Raw genomic sequence first — 15676 nt, 5'->3', positions numbered from 1 at the left:
GTCCCTAGGGGCGTGATTCTAACTGTGATTGGATGTGGCTTGAGGTGTAAGAACAGAGATCAACGGTCCTACATAGCAGAACCGTCTGATCACCATTCTTACACAGGGGAGAATGACAGGCGGCTTGTTTACATTAGCCGCCTGACTTTCTCCCGCTGTAACGGACAATCGCGACATCGGGTCCACCGGGCACACGTGCGGGGGGGGGTCCGTGCGGGAGCCGGAGCGCGCCCGCTCCCTAGAGCCTCACAGGCTAGCGACGTAGTACTACGTCGCTTTGCCTGTGAGGGGCTGACTGCTGACGTAAATCGTCCTTAGGCAGTCGGCAAGTGGTTAAGGATTTTGTGTATTTTGCTGGAGAAGAACCCCTGTGCAGGAAAGCTTATGTTGGACTTTGTTTTGTTTTTGCTTTTTTTTTTTTTTTTAAAACATGGGCTGCCAGACCCCTAAATATACACTCTGGTCACTTTATTAGGTACACCTTGCTAGTACCGGGTTGGACCCTTTTTGCCTTCATTCTTCATGGCATAGATTCAACAAGGTGTTGGAAACATTCCTCAGAGATTTTGCTCCATAGTGACATGATAGCATCACGCAGTTGCTGCAGATTTGTCGGCTGCACATCCATGATGGGAATCTCCAGATCCACCACATCCCAAAAGGTGCTCTATTGGATGAGATGTGGTGAGTGTGGAGGCCATTGGAGTACGCTGACCTCTGGTGAGTGTGGAGGCCATTGGAGTACGCTGACCTCTGGTGAGTGTGGAGGCCATTGGAGTACGCTGACCTCTGGTGAGTGTGGAGGCCATTGGAGTACGCTGACCTCTGGTGAGTGTGGAGGCCAATGGAGTACGGTGACCTCTGGTGAGTGTGGAGGCCATTGGAGTACGCTGACCTCTGGTGAGTGTGGAGGCCATTGGAGTACGCTGACCTCTGGTGAGTGTGGAGGCCAATGGAGTACGGTGACCTCTGGTGAGTGTGGAGGCCAATGGAGTACGGTGACCTCTGGTGAGTGTGGAGGCCATTGGAGTACGGTGACCTCTGGTGAGTGTGGAGGCCATTGGAGTACGGTGACCTCTGGTGAGTGTGGAGGCCATTGGAGTACGCTGACCTCTGGTGAGTGTGGAGGCCATTGGAGTACGCTGACCTCTGGTGAGTGTGGAGGCCAATGGAGTACGGTGACCTCTGGTGAGTGTGGAGGCCATTGGAGTACGCTGACCTCTGGTGAGTGTGGAGGCCATTGGAGTACGCTGACCTCTGGTGAGTGTGGAGGCCATTGGAGTACGCTGACCTCTGGTGAGTGTGGAGGCCATTGGAGTACGCTGACCTCTGGTGAGTGTGGAGGCCAATGGAGTACGGTGACCTCTGGTGAGTGTGGAGGCCAATGGAGTACGGTGACCTCTGGTGAGTGTGGAGGCCATTGGAGTACGGTGACCTCTGGTGAGTGTGGAGGCCATTGGAGTACGGTGACCTCTGGTGAGTGTGGAGGCCATTGGAGTACGCTGACCTCTGGTGAGTGTGGAGGCCATTGGAGTACGCTGACCTCTGGTGAGTGTGGAGGCCAATGGAGTACGGTGACCTCTGGTGAGTGTGGAGGCCATTGGAGTACGCTGACCTCTGGTGAGTGTGGAGGCCATTGGAGTACGCTGACCTCTGGTGAGTGTGGAGGCCATTGGAGTACGCTGACCTCTGGTGAGTGTGGAGGCCAATGGAGTACGGTGACCTCTGGTGAGTGTGGAGGCCATTGGAGTACGGTGACCTCTGGTGAGTGTGGAGGCCATTGGAGTACGGTGACCTCTGGTGAGTGTGGAGGCCATTGGAGTACGGTAAACTCTGGTGAGTGTGGAGGCCATTGGAGTACCGTGACCTTTGGTGAGTGTGGAGGCCATTGGAGTACCGTGACCTCTGGTGAGTGTGGAGGCTATTGGAGTATGGTGACCTCTGGTGAGTGTGGAGGCCATTGGAGTACGGTGACCTCTGGTGAGTGTGGAGGCCATTGGAGTACAGTGACCTCATTGTCATGGTGAAGAAACCAGTGGTGTGATGATTGGAGCTTTGTGACATGGTGTATTATCCTGCTGGAAGGAGCCATCAGAAGATGGGGACACTGTAGTCAGAAAGGGATGGACATGGTCAGCAACAATACTCAGATAGGCCATGGTGATTAAACAATGCTGGATTGGTACTAAGGGGCCCAAAGTGTGCCAAGAAAATATTTTATTTATTTCAGGTACTTATATAGTGCCATCAATTTATGCAACGCTTTAGATTGTACATTCACATCAGTCCCTACCCTCAAGGAGCTTACAACCCTAAGGTCCCAAACTCACATTCATACATACACATACTAGGGCCAATTTAGACAGGAGCCAACTAGCCTACCAGCATGTCTTTGGAGTGTGGGAGGAAACTGGAGTACTGGGAGTAATCCATTGCAGGCACAGGGAGGGCATGCAAGCGCCATGCAGGTGGTGTCATTGTGGAGATTAGAACCAGCAACCCTTTTGGTGCTAGGCAAAAGTGCTAACCACTACACCACTGTGCTGACCACTACGATGACCACCAGGACCACCACCACCCTGAACCGTTGATACAAGGCAGGATGGATCCATCCTTTCACGTTGTTTATGCCAAATTCTGACCCTACCATCTGAATGTTGCAGCTGAAACCGAGACTCATCAGACCAGGCAACAATTTCCAATCTTTTATAGTCCAATTTTGGTGATCCTGTGTGAATTGTAGCCTCAGTTTCCTGTTCTTAGCTGACAGGAGTGGCACCCGGTGTGGTATTCTGTTGCTGTACCCCATCTGCTTCAAGGTTTGATTTGTTGTGGGTTCAGAGATGTTATTCTGCATACCTTGGATAGAACGAGTGGCTATTTGAGTTACTGTTGCTTTTTTATCATCTTGATCCAGTCTGCCCATTCTCATTCTGGCCTCTGACACCAACAAGGCATTTTCCTCCACAAAACTGCCGCTCACTGGATATTTTCTCTTTTTCCCACCATTCTCTGTAAACCCGAGAGATGGTTGTGTGTGACAATCCCAGAAATACTCAGACCTGCCCGTCTGCCACCAACAACCATCCCGCGATCAAAGTCCCTTAAATCCTCTTTCTCACCCATTCTGATTCTTGGTTTTGAATTCAGCAAGTCCTCTTCACCACGTCTAGATGCCTAAATGTATTGAGTTGCTGCCATGCGATTGGTTGATTAGCAATTTGTGTTAGCAAGCAATTGAACAGGTGTACCTAATAAAGTGGCCGGTGAGGGTAGTTCCTGACTGACGTGAACTCACGTAAAAAGGCATCTACCACTATAGCTAATGATCCGCCATGTCACAACCCGCAGCATGTGAGCTGCCATAGGAAGCGGCTTCCTGTGGTGGCACACGGCATAGAGGAGGAGCCCAGAGTAACGACAGGGGACCCCTGAAGAGGAGGATCGGGGCTGCTCTGTGCAAAACCATTGTATAGAGCAGGTAAGTATAACATGTTTATTATTAAAAAAAAAATTACTTTACAATCACTTCTGGACCAGAAGGATTTGCCCCCATAATGACCAGGTCCTATTTTGCGATTCGGCACTGCGTTATTTTAACGGACAATTGCGCGGTGGTGCAATGCCGTACCCAAATAAAATTGATGTCCTTTTTTTCCCACAAACAGAGCTTTCTTTTGGTGGTATTTGATCGCCTTTGTAATTTTTATCTTTTGCGCTATAAACAAAATTAGAGCGACAATTATGGAAAAAAAAAACTATTTTTCACATTCTGCTATATGACATTCTCAAAAAAAATTAAAAATCAAAATTTTTTACCATTTTAGGCCAATTTTTGCTACATACTTTTGGTAAAAAAAAATCGCAATAAGCGTATTTTGATTGGTTTGCGCAAAACTTATTGCGTTTACTAACTACGGGAAAGATTTATGTCATTTTTATTGTGTTTTTTTTTTTTTTTTTACTAGTAATGGCGGCAATCTGCGATTTTTGGCGGGACTGCGACATTGCGGCGGACAGATCGGACCCCTAACTGACATTTTTGACACTTTTGGGGGTACCAGTGACATTACTACAGTAATCAGTTCTAAAAATATGCACTGTTACTGTAATAATGACACTGGCAGGGAAGGGGTTAACAGTATGGGTGATCAAGGGGTTAAATGTGTCCCTAGGGGTGTGATTCTATCTGTCAGGGGGCGTGGCTTGTAATGTCCTAACAGAGACATTTGATCCTACATAGCAGGATCACATAGCCTCTGTGATCACTTCAGGGAGAATGACAGAGGGCTGTGTTTACATCAGCCGTCTGTCCTTCTCTCTCAGCGGCGGGAGATCGCGAGTGGCCGGCGGCCATCGGAGCCGCCTGTCACACGCACTGGCTCCCTGGCTGACGAGCGCGCTCGCCCCCTAGAGTCACCTGAGCGAGCGACATAGTGCTACGTCGGTTTGCCCAGGAGCGGCTGCCTGCCGCAGTAGATCTGCGGTGGGCGGCCATGTAGTGGTTAAGTACCAATGTTTGTCACCATTCAACGAGCTTGCTCAATTTTGAAGCATGACATGTTAGGTATCTGGTTACTCAGCGTAACATTATCTTTCACATTATAGAACAAAATTGGGCTTACTTTACTGTTTTCTTATTTTTTTCCAGAAAAAAATGCGTTTGTAAGACCGCTGCGCAAATACGGTGTGATAAAAAATATTGCAACGATCTCCATTATATTCTCTAGGGTCTCTGCTAAAAAAAAAAAATATATATATATATATATATATATACAGTATATATAATGTTTGGGGGTTCTAAGTAATTTTCTAGCAAAAAAGAATTTGGTGCCCGGAGGGGGGGAGGAAGCAGTAAAGCGGAGCTTCCACTTTTGGGTGGAACTCCGCTTTAGAGTAACATTTTTCAGGTCTTGTTCTTACCTCAACCTGTGACAGGACAATGAAATGAAGGCAGCAGAATGATAAGCCCATCAGTCGCTGTGCTCTTTTCTGCTTTTGTCATGTTCCTTGCCGGAACATTAGCCCTGAAGCACAACTGATTGGCTCATTGAGCTGCTTCTTCCCCTCTCAGTCTGCGCTTTCTATACAGACGACTTCAGCAGGCTAATACCAGGTCAATTTTTATAGCTACTTACACAACTTGCATTTTTAAAATACATTTAATGATGTTTTTAGGCCCCTTTCACACTTGTGTGACCTAAAAGTCATGCAATTTTGAAGCAATTTTACCATTTTGACTGGCCTTGAAGCAATGCTTATGTCTATGAACCTCAAAACGCATCAAAGTTGGACCAAAGTAATGCAGGGACTACTTTGAAGTCGTTGCAACTTGAAGTCGCACAGATATGAACGGTACTTATTGGAAATCATGGAGTACGACTTGTCATGCGACTTTGCAGTCCCAAATCGCAGGAAAAGTCGCCCAAGTGTGTAGAGAGCTGCATTAATTTGTGCCTGTTACTTATGTCTGGACTTTAACTTTTTCCAACAGCAACACATAGAGTGTCTGCCTTTGTCTCTGAGACGAATGTGTCTGCAGAACCAGGAGATGAAGCAAGAAATTCAGGCCTATCAGCAGGTCAGTGGGACTTGTCTAACTGGTTCATGTTTTTTTTTTTTAATATCTGAAATAAAAACAAATTTCTACCAATAAGGCCCCTTTCACTTCAAAGTCGCACAATTTTACCGCGATTTTGCCGCGACTTTGTTGCCGCGATTTTGATGCGAGTTTGACTGGGCTTGAATGTCTTTGGCCTTAAGACGCTTCAAAATCGTGCCAAAGTAGTGCAGTGACTACTTTGAAGTCGGTGCGACTTCAAGTCGCACAGATATGAATGGTACTAATTGGAAATAATGGAGAATGACTTGTCATGAGATTTTGCAGTCCCAAATTGCATGACAAGTCGCACAAATGTGAAAGGGGCCTAACTGATCCATGCTTAGTTTTTTGGTTGTCATGTGGCAGGAGATGTAGCCAACTTGGAAAAATAGGATTTGTTATGCAGCCTATACTTGTACTGCATGAGCATTTTGGGTAGAAGACAGGCCCTGTTTGGGGCACTCCACCCACAACTGATGGATGCAGCCAAGAGTCGCAAAAAGTGGTATTATTGATGCCCTACAAGGGTTTACATCTAATTTCCAGGATATCTAAAGTCATAAACCACATTTTTTCTTATTCTTTTTTTTTCAAATTATATATTTTTTTTGAGGTACAAACAGGCAATGCAACAACAATACAAGAATGGTCATATAGTAATGAGAAGAAGAAAGAATATACACAGACAGCTTCACATATTTCGCACAGTATCCAGTATATTGTAACATATTGTGTCGTCTTAATGGTACTGTTTTATATAATAGTTTATTAAGAGATAATAGTAGGTGTCGTATGTGAGGCAACATTACCCATTCGTCCTCTTTTCCAGAAGGGTTAGTATTATGAATTACAAAAAAAGGAGTAGGAAGGTGGGTAAAGTAGAGGGGTGAAGGTTAGAGGGGGAGGTGGGAGCAGGGGGAAGAGAGAAGAAAAAAAGAAAAGGGGGGGGGGATAGGTCGGGATGGTCACAAGATTGATTAGCAGGGCTTGCCAGGGGCACTTTAGTATATTCTTATGGTTCCTTACGTCAGTGGGCCAACAAGGTTTTTTCCCCCTTTCCGAGAGGACAAACTCATTCCAGGTCTTGTATTTTTCTCTTTTGTGTTGGGCTGTTAGCATGAGGTCTTCCATTTTGTTGATGTCTTTGTGACGGTACTCACCATCACTGGGAGTGAAAGACAGATACTTAATGGTTTAGTTTGCTTCAAGTGGGACAGTAATATTTGTTAGCCATGTATCTCGAGAAATATGTGAGGACTTTTCCTGTTTGATTCTGAACATGTTCATTGAAAGAGATAATTACATTGGCTTCTGTTCTATGCCCTTCAATGTCAGAGACAGGCTTTCCCTATTGTTTGTGTATTGAGATAATGTGTATTGTATTTCAGGAGCGCGAGGACGGAAAGCCTGCTAGTTAATTGGCTCAAGTTGATTGAATCATTGTCCTCTGTTAGTTGCTGAGTGGAAATAGTATACTGTTTGTGTTGGTTGTTCTTTAGATATGTTCATTCTATTTCTGTATACAATTTAATCTGCATATGATAATGTAATCAGGCAACCCCTGACCTGTGTGTGGTAATCTGATCGGGGGGGGGGTCCATGCTGTATATAAATTCTGTGTGACTGTTCAATAAAGAGAGATTCCAGTACAAGCTAAGTTGTTGGCTAGCTTTGTATGGGGGCGGCTAGGATTTTAAATCTATGTTCATGACTGCAAGGAAGCTGTATACTGACTGAAGACCACAAGTACAGTGTGGGTTGAGGTTCCGTTACAGTCTTCTACTCTATGTATCTAGTCCTTAACTGTTGAGGGTTGTTGTTTTTTCCAGTATAACAGAATACAGGACTTAGCTGCATTTAGAAGGTGGCAAATAATGGATCGCTTATAGTGTCTTAATTTTCCTTGCATGTAGAAGGAAAAAGGCTGGATCATATGAGATTTCATTGTCAGTGAATTCCTTGAGAATTTCCCCAACCTCTCTCCAAAGTTTAGGGCAAGACCAGAATATATGTAGTATAGTACCTGTCTCTTCCTGGCATCTCCAGCATTGGTCGGGATAAAATTTTATGCAGTGTTTGGGGTGTGCGGTACCATCTTGTCAGGATTTTGTAGTTTGTTTCCTGCATTTTCGTACAAGTAGAAGATGTGAGTGAGAGTGTGATGATGTTTTGTTGTTGGGCGGGTGTGAATGTAGAGTTTAAGTCTGCCTCTCACTTTCTCAGCCAGGGCAGCTGGAATCCCTCCTCCGGCATAATCAGGAGGTTGTACGTTTTAGAGAGCGCGCCCTTACGGCCTCTGAGCAGAGTTCCTTAATAGTTGCGAGGTTGCGTTCATATCCCCCCTGATTGGGAAGGGAATGTAGGAAGTGGTGAATTTGGAGAGAGCACCCCAGAAAGTTAGCTTAAAGGGGCCTTGCTCCTCCATCAGCTGATCGATCGATTGCCATTCTCCTGCTGTAAGAAAGTGGGAGGCTTGGAAATGTCCTAGCTTACGTAGTTTTTGAAACAGTAGATTCTGGAGGCCTCAGGTAAAGTTGGGGTTGCCCAAGATCGGAAACAACGGTGGAGTCTATGGTGGAGAGAGACATGTTTTCTTTTTTTTCCTGTTTCAATGTTTTTATTAAAGTATTTCACAATAACAAAGAAAGTACAAGGAGATAATAAAAAGAACATGTCTTCCCCAATTGTCTAACATATATCAAAAGCCCACCAGTTTATGCCAAGAAATCTTCTTGAGGCAATGAAAATTTTCCCAAACTGTATGGAACATTCCACCCTTGTGGGCTATCTTCTATTCTGAGTAAGACCCGGTTCACAGTACTCCGACTTGGGGCGTGACTTGTGCGACCTCAAGTCGCCCCAAGTCGCTTGTCATTACAAATTCAATGTAAATGAATGAGAACCGTCTTAATATGCACTACTGAAGTCACTCCGACTTCAGAAAAGGTTCCTGTACTACTTCAAGGCGACCTCTATCCGACTTGTGCACATAGACTTCAATGGGAGTCGCCTCTAAGTCGGATCCTTATCTATTTTCAAGCGACTGTGATCAGACTTTCCAGGAAGAAGAAAAAGATTACCCAGGCATTCCCCACAGACAAAGTCACCTATCATTTAAGTCTCTTCAAAGTCTCTTCAAAGTCTCTTCAAAGTCTCTTCAAAAGTCTCTTCAAAGTCACGCTAAAAAGTCGCTCCTTCATGGGACGACTTTCTGGTTGCGGTAATGTGAACCGGCTCTCTGTTTATGTTTGTATAGAATACAATAAGGCACACCAAACTTTCGTTGCTGAACAAGAAAACAAAATGATATCAATGCGTGTCATGACCCCATCCCTAAGGACAGGCATCACTTCCACATGCAAGCTTGACAATTGGGAGAACCCAGTAATGATAACCTCAGAGTTTTAGAGTAGAGAAAAAAAAGAAAAGGAAAAGAGTAAAGATGAAAGAAGAGAGAAAATGAATTGGACCAGACTCTACACTCCGAACCCCACAGTCCCAGAACCCAGGCCGCCGGCCACAAAGCTAAGAGTCACCAGTTGGATATCTGTTCCATGGCTCCCATACTTTCTCAAACATCATGTTTTCTTTTTTTAAAACACATGAGACATGTAAGGTAATCAATAGAATTTACAGCTCCTGATATACCTATGTTTAGTAGAAATTATTTCTGCATGTGCTTACAGCCACTGCTTTCCTCTCATTTTGGCCCTAAAGTGCCAGCATCACTGTTGCAGCATCAGATGGGGTATTAAAATCTCTATATGCATTGTGGTAATGGGAGATGCCTCTTCCAGTCAGTCTCCGTGGTGTAAAAGTTGGAGCTAGAGCTTTACTGGCATGTCCAACCTGCGGCCCGGGGGGGCCACATGCGGCCCGGAACTCCAGGCAATGCGGCCCACTGCCCCCTGACAATTTTTTTTTTTTGCTGGGGAGGAAGGAAGTCGGGTTGGGGGCATGGCCACAGCGGCTTCCAACTAACGTAGGCAGAGGCTGCCTCGGAGGGGAGGGGGGGGGAGGTGAGCATGTGCAGAGTTTCTGACTCCTACCGCCATGACCACTTCAAATCACTGAAGTGGTAATGGTGGTTAGAGTGTTCCTTTAATATCTCTCAGAAGAAGTAAACCTCCGTATACTGATTCCATTTCATTTGATCATCCTCTAGTTGTGTTAAATTAGTGTGGGGGGGTGCGGCCGCGCGGGAAGGGCACGGCGGCATTTTATTAATTATATACCTTAACTATAGTATATATTTTATATGCGGCCCGAGAAAATGTCTCTACACTAAATGTGGCCTAGAGAATCCAAAAGGTTGGACACCCATGGTCTACTGGGATGTTGTGGGAGAAGAGCGGGGCAGAAAGTGATAAGGCAACGTCAGCAGGAGTAGTATATTATGTAGGGAGAAACAATTTATAGGGTGGCTACACTGGTCAAATATTTAGACAACCTGGTAGAGAGTAGCCACTGTTGCAGGAAGTAGCTTTCTATGGAAAGAGTGATGGGTATTTTCATGCTATAAATGTAAACTGAAAACACTGTAATATCTTTGGACATTTACAGTATATACAGTAAGTCATTTTAGTTTTTGACCAGAAATACACTTTAAGTTCTAAAATCTTACTACAGATGGTGGTGATGCTGCAAGATGAGGTGTTAAATCTGCAGGAATCAGGAGACTCCCTGTGTAAGTCTTGGAAGGAGGAGAAAGACAGATTTTGCAGAGACCTTCTTCTTGGCAAACCTAGGTGAGCACGTATCTGATGTTATACTTATTGTTGTATACAGTATATCTCCATCATATTAGGTAGCCCAGAGGTCTTTAAACTATGGCCCTCCAGTTGTTCAGAAACTACTATTCCCATCATGCCTAGTCATGTCTGAATGTCAGAGTTTTACAATGCCTCATGGGATGTGTAGTTCTGCAACAGCTGGAGGGCCGTAGTTTGAGCATCCCTGATTGGTAGCCTATGCAAGAATTAGTGTTGAATTACTGTGACTGCCTATACTTGTATATTTACCTGTCCTAAAGTGGTTCTAAAGGCTGCAGGTTTTTTTTTTTTTTTTACACTTTTTTGCTCTCAAGACAGCCTTAAGCCCCGTACACACGCATCGATTATTGGCCGGGAATTTTCGGCCAACGTCCGATCGGCCGTTTTTTGGCTTGTTAGTATGATGCTTCCGACAACCGACTCCGACTTTTCGGCCGAAAAAAAATCTGGTGTGCATGCTATAAAATTTTTGTTGGCCGTCAACAGAACGGCCGATTTTCCATCAGTCAGTACAGATTTCGACAGGGAAAAATCTAATGAGCAAGACTGGGCAAGAAAAAACACACGGAAAGTTAACCAGCACATGACATCACTTCTGAAGTAGATTTTTGTTGGCCGAGAAAATTCGTGTGCAGTCTAGGCACATTCCAACCAACAAAACACCACTCTGGACAAAAGTCGGACGATCGGTCGGCCGATAATCGTTGCGTGTGTATGAGGCATTAGATTTTCCTGGCACTAGATCCATGCTACTTTAATATTTTTATTTTTTCTACCTTACCTTATACTTACTTGAGCCCAATCTCGATCCTGTGGCTCTCTCTCTCCTCAAAGGCTCAGAGACGGAAGCGGGAACCATTGTCTTCCACTGCTGTCATTCACAGCCAGTGAGGAGGGAGTGGGCGGTTGGCCAGAGAAGCTCTCTGTGTGTCATGGAGCAACCTTGCACGAGTGCCCCCATACCAAGCGGCTTGCCATGGTGGGCACTCAGCAGGGGGAGGAGCCAGGATCGCCGGCCGGGGACCCGAGAGTAGGAGGATCGGGGGCTGCTCTGTGCAAAACTATTGCACAGAGCAGGTAAGTATAATATGTTTTATTAATGAAGGGTTTACAATTACTTTAATGTATTTAGTATTACTCGTATCTGTCGATTTTCCATGTGAGTGTCAGCGGTCCAAGGACAACTGAATATCTAGCACTGTAAATGTAGGTCTAATTAGTAGGCTTTTTCCTCTTTTCAGTTGCTCTCCTGATGAAGATATGGTTCTCAATATCCCCCACAGCCAGAAAATGCCTGTATAGCTCCTGGGAGAGGCCTAGAACAACCATCAAAGGACACGACCTTCAAGATGCGTAATGTGACCTTGGTCATGCAAACAACAAAAAAATCATACCGAATGTTTCTTAAAAGGCACCAGTATTTTACCTATTCTGGGCAAACAATAGGTTTACTTTACTGTCAGCCATCTTTGCTGCTTATATAGGGCGTTATTAGTACAGTGACTCTGGTTCAGTGTCACTGGTTCCCACAAAGTGCCAGTTAGTTTCCAATTGTCCACCGCAACATTGTAGTCCCGCTATAAGCCACTGATTGCCGCCATTACCAGTAAGAAAAATAAATTCCAGTATATATCCCCTAGTTTGTAGATGCTATAACTTTTGCATAAACCAATCAATATACGCTTATTGGGATTTTTTTAACACAAATATGTAGCAGAATACATATTGGCCTAAATTGATAAAAACATTTGATTTTTTTTTTTTTTTTTTATTGGATGTGTTTTAAAGCAGAAAATAAAAAAAATTAGTTTTTTTTTTCAAAATTGTCGGTATTTTTTTGTTTATAGTGCAAAAAATAAATGCAGATGTGTTTAAATACCACAAAAAGAAATGCTATGTACGTGCTATGTGTTAGAAATATCTTATAAAAGGACAACTTTGTGTAAAAAAACAAATAAATGCGTTTTCATTTGCTTTCCACATTTTCCAAAAACTTGTGGAAAAAAATGACCTTTTTCAAAAGAATGCCTCCTAGATTATGTGTTGGGGTGTTTGCTTTCCAAAATGGGGTTATTTTGTTGGCGTTTCCATTGTCCTAGTGCTGGCCAAAAGTATGATGAGTTGTTAGGAAATTATATGTGTAATATCCTTAAAAATTGTACAAACAATACCCCATAATGACAACGTGAAAGAAGTTTGAAATCTTTGCACATTTATTAAAAATAAAAAAAACAAAAAAATTTAATGTACATGACACTCAAAATTGAGCTCAGGTATATCCTGTTTCCACTGATCATCCTTGAGATGTTTCTACAACTTGATTGGAGTCCACCTGTGGTAAATTCAGTTGATTGGATGTGATTTGGAAAGACACACACCTGTCTATAGAAGGTCCCACAGTTAACAATGCATGTCAGAGCACAAACCAAGCCGTTAAGTCCAAGGAATCGTCTGTAGACCTCCGAAACATTTTATCGAGGCGCAGATCTGAGGAAGGGTCCAGAAATTTTTTAACAGCATTGAAGGTCCCAGTGAGCACAGTGGCCTCCATCATCCATAAATGGAAGTGAAACCACTAGAACTCTTCCTAGAGCGGGCCGCCCGGGGGAGAAGGGTCTCAGTCAGGGAGGTGATCAAGAACCCGATGGTAACTCTTGACAGAGCTCCAGCATTTCTCTGTGGAGAGAGGAGAACCTTCCAGGAGAACAACCATCTCTGCAGCACTCCACCAGTCAGGCCTGTATGGTAGAGTGGCCAGGCATGGAGTTTGCCAAAAGACACCTAAAAAGAATCTCAGACAATAATAAACAAAATTCTCTGGTCCAATTAAACAAATTTTGAACTCTTTGGCCTGAATGGCAAGCGTCATGTCTGGGGGCAACCAGGCACCGCTCATCACCTGGCCAATATCATTCCTACAGTGAAGCATGGTGGAGGCAGCATCATGCTGTGGGGACGTTTTTCAGCAGGGGGAACTGGGAGACTAGTCAGGATTGAGGGAAAGATTAATGCAGCAATGTACAGAGACATCCTTGATGAAAACCTGCTCCAGAGCGCTCTGGACCTCAGACTGGGGCGAAGGTTCATCTTCCAACAGGGCAACGACCCTAAGCACACAGAAAATATAACAAAGGAGTGGCTACAGGACAACTCTGTGAATGTTCTTGAGTGGCCCAGACTTGAACCTGATTAAACACTACTAAAAAGATCTGACAATGGCTGTGCACCGACGCTTCCCATCCAACCTGATGGAGCTTGAGAAGGTCCTGCAAAGAAGAACGGGAGAAACTGCCCAAAAATAGGCGTGCCAAGCTTGTAGCATCATACTCCAAAAGACTTTCAGGCTGTAATTGGTGCCAAAAGTGCTTCAACAAAGTATTGAGCAAAGGCTGTGACACTTATGTAACAAAACAAGCACAAGGGCGCACCGGCCTAGTGCATTATCCTCTAAAAAAGTTTTTTTTAATAAAAGGTATAAAAACACTCACAAACGAGTTCCTTGGTACAAGCATATCAAATAGGTATGTTGCCATCAGCATCAAGATCAAAGGGTGTGTTGTCCTCTGAAGCTGGAAAGGCTTACACGTTTCGAGGCATAGCCTCTTCCTCAGAGCCTTTGTAGGAAGAGGCTAAGCCTCGAAACGCGCTCGCTCCCGCTGTATTCATTCACAGCAGGAGTTGGGCCAGGGGAGGAGCAGCGGCGATCGCCGCTGCTCTTCCCCGATCGTCGGGGAATCGAGTGTGGAGATCCGCCCGCTTGTGTAAACAGAGCAGGCGGATCTCCTAAGTGACAGGCAGGGTCAGATTGCAGGGTTCAGCATAGCTGAACCTGCAATCTGTCCCTGTGTCACTGTCACCTCCCCCCACACATGTCAGTAAGCACCAAATGAACCCCTTCCCTGCCAGTGTCATTTTTACAGTAACAGTGCATATTTATAGCACTGATTACTGTAGTAATGTCACTGGTACCCCCAAAAGTGTCAAAAATGTCAGTCAGGGGTCCGATCTGTCCGCCACAATGTCACAGTCCCGCAAAAAAAATCGCAGATCGCCGCCATTACTCGTTAAAAAAAAACACCAAAAATGACAGAAATCTTTCCCTTAGTTAGTAAACGCAATAACTTTTGCGCAAACCAATCAAAATACGATTGCAATTTTTTTTTTTTTTACCAAAAATATGTAGCAGAAAACAAATTGGCCAAAAATGATAAAAATTTTTGATTTTTACATTTTTTTGGGGGGAATTTCATATAAAAAAATGTGAAAAATATTATTTTTTCAAAATTTTCGCTATTTTTTTGTTTATAGCGCAAAAAGTAAAAATCGCACAGGTGATCAAATACCACCAAAAGAAAGCTCTGTTTGTGGGAAAAAAAGGACGTAAATTTCGTTTGGGTACGGCGTTGCATGACCGCGCAATTGTCAGTTAAATTCGCACAGTGCCGAATCGCAAAAAGTGGCCTGGACGTAAGACAGCAAAATCCTCCGGTGGTAAAGTGGTTAAATATGATTACATACGGCACTTTATAATAATATCAACGACATTTTCATTTTGTCCCTGCAAAGCAGTTGTCTAATGATTGCTGTAGCTTTGGTTGCACAGCCAACTTCTGTAGAGTGGTCACTGTTGTGTTCAGGGGGAGGGACCGCACCACTGAGAGCCTGTCTTATAAAACACAGCTGGATGATTGCTCAGGATTCATTTGTCAGCTCCGGAGCCAGATGCTGAGTGAGTAGAACATCTGAAATGCAGAGACAACTCATGAACCAATAGAAGGACAGGGCCTGTCAGCAGGAATAATGAAGGAACTGCCAGATGTAGAACAGCTTTAAGTGTGGGATTCCTTGTGAGAAAACAGGGACTGTCCAGGAAAACAAAAGAACCGTATTACTACAAGAACTTTGCATTGGAAACCGTGGGCTTTTCAGTCTATTCAAACAGTACCAAAGAGGACACAAGGACTGTGATATTACAAGGACTGTTGGTGGGAACTTAGGGACTGTTTTTCAGAGCACAGCCTGAAGAGCAGGACTAAGTGAGAATTTAGGGACAGAGACAAAGGCTGCGGTATTATCGGACTTGACTGTGAAAACCACAGGACTGCAAGGACGGGCGGACAGTCCATGAGAACAGTTCTGTGAGAACAAAAGTTTCAAAGCGCAAGGACTCTCAAGGGAGTTCAAGAGCAAAAGGAGCATGGAGTTATAAAAAAAAGACAACCAACTCTGGGTACTCAAGGACTGTTTCTGAGAGCACAGAGAACACAAAAACTGAGATATTGCTGCGGTTTCTGTGAACACA

At 44.4% G+C, this 15676-nt stretch overlaps 1 protein-coding gene across 1 annotated transcript in view; it reads left to right on the top strand.

Moving 5' to 3' along the window:
* The window catches only part of LOC309566499 (uncharacterized protein C20orf96), a 59012-nt gene extending 47327 nt beyond the window's left edge, over nucleotides 1-11685 (top strand). The window contains exons 10-12 of the mRNA XM_082271671.1: nucleotides 5495-5581; nucleotides 10232-10350; nucleotides 11616-11685. Coding sequence (XP_082127797.1) covers nucleotides 5495-5581; nucleotides 10232-10350; nucleotides 11616-11676 — 267 coding nt within the window. The 3' untranslated portion in view covers nucleotides 11677-11685. The remainder of the gene's footprint in view (nucleotides 1-5494; nucleotides 5582-10231; nucleotides 10351-11615) is intronic.
* Nucleotides 11686-15676: the final 3991 nt, after the last annotated feature.

This window comes from Pelophylax lessonae (assembly GCF_965119305.1).
Source record: "Pelophylax lessonae genome assembly, chromosome: 11".
NCBI lineage: Eukaryota > Metazoa > Chordata > Amphibia > Anura > Ranidae > Pelophylax > Pelophylax lessonae.
This window is presented reverse-complemented; position numbering and strand designations above follow the sequence as displayed.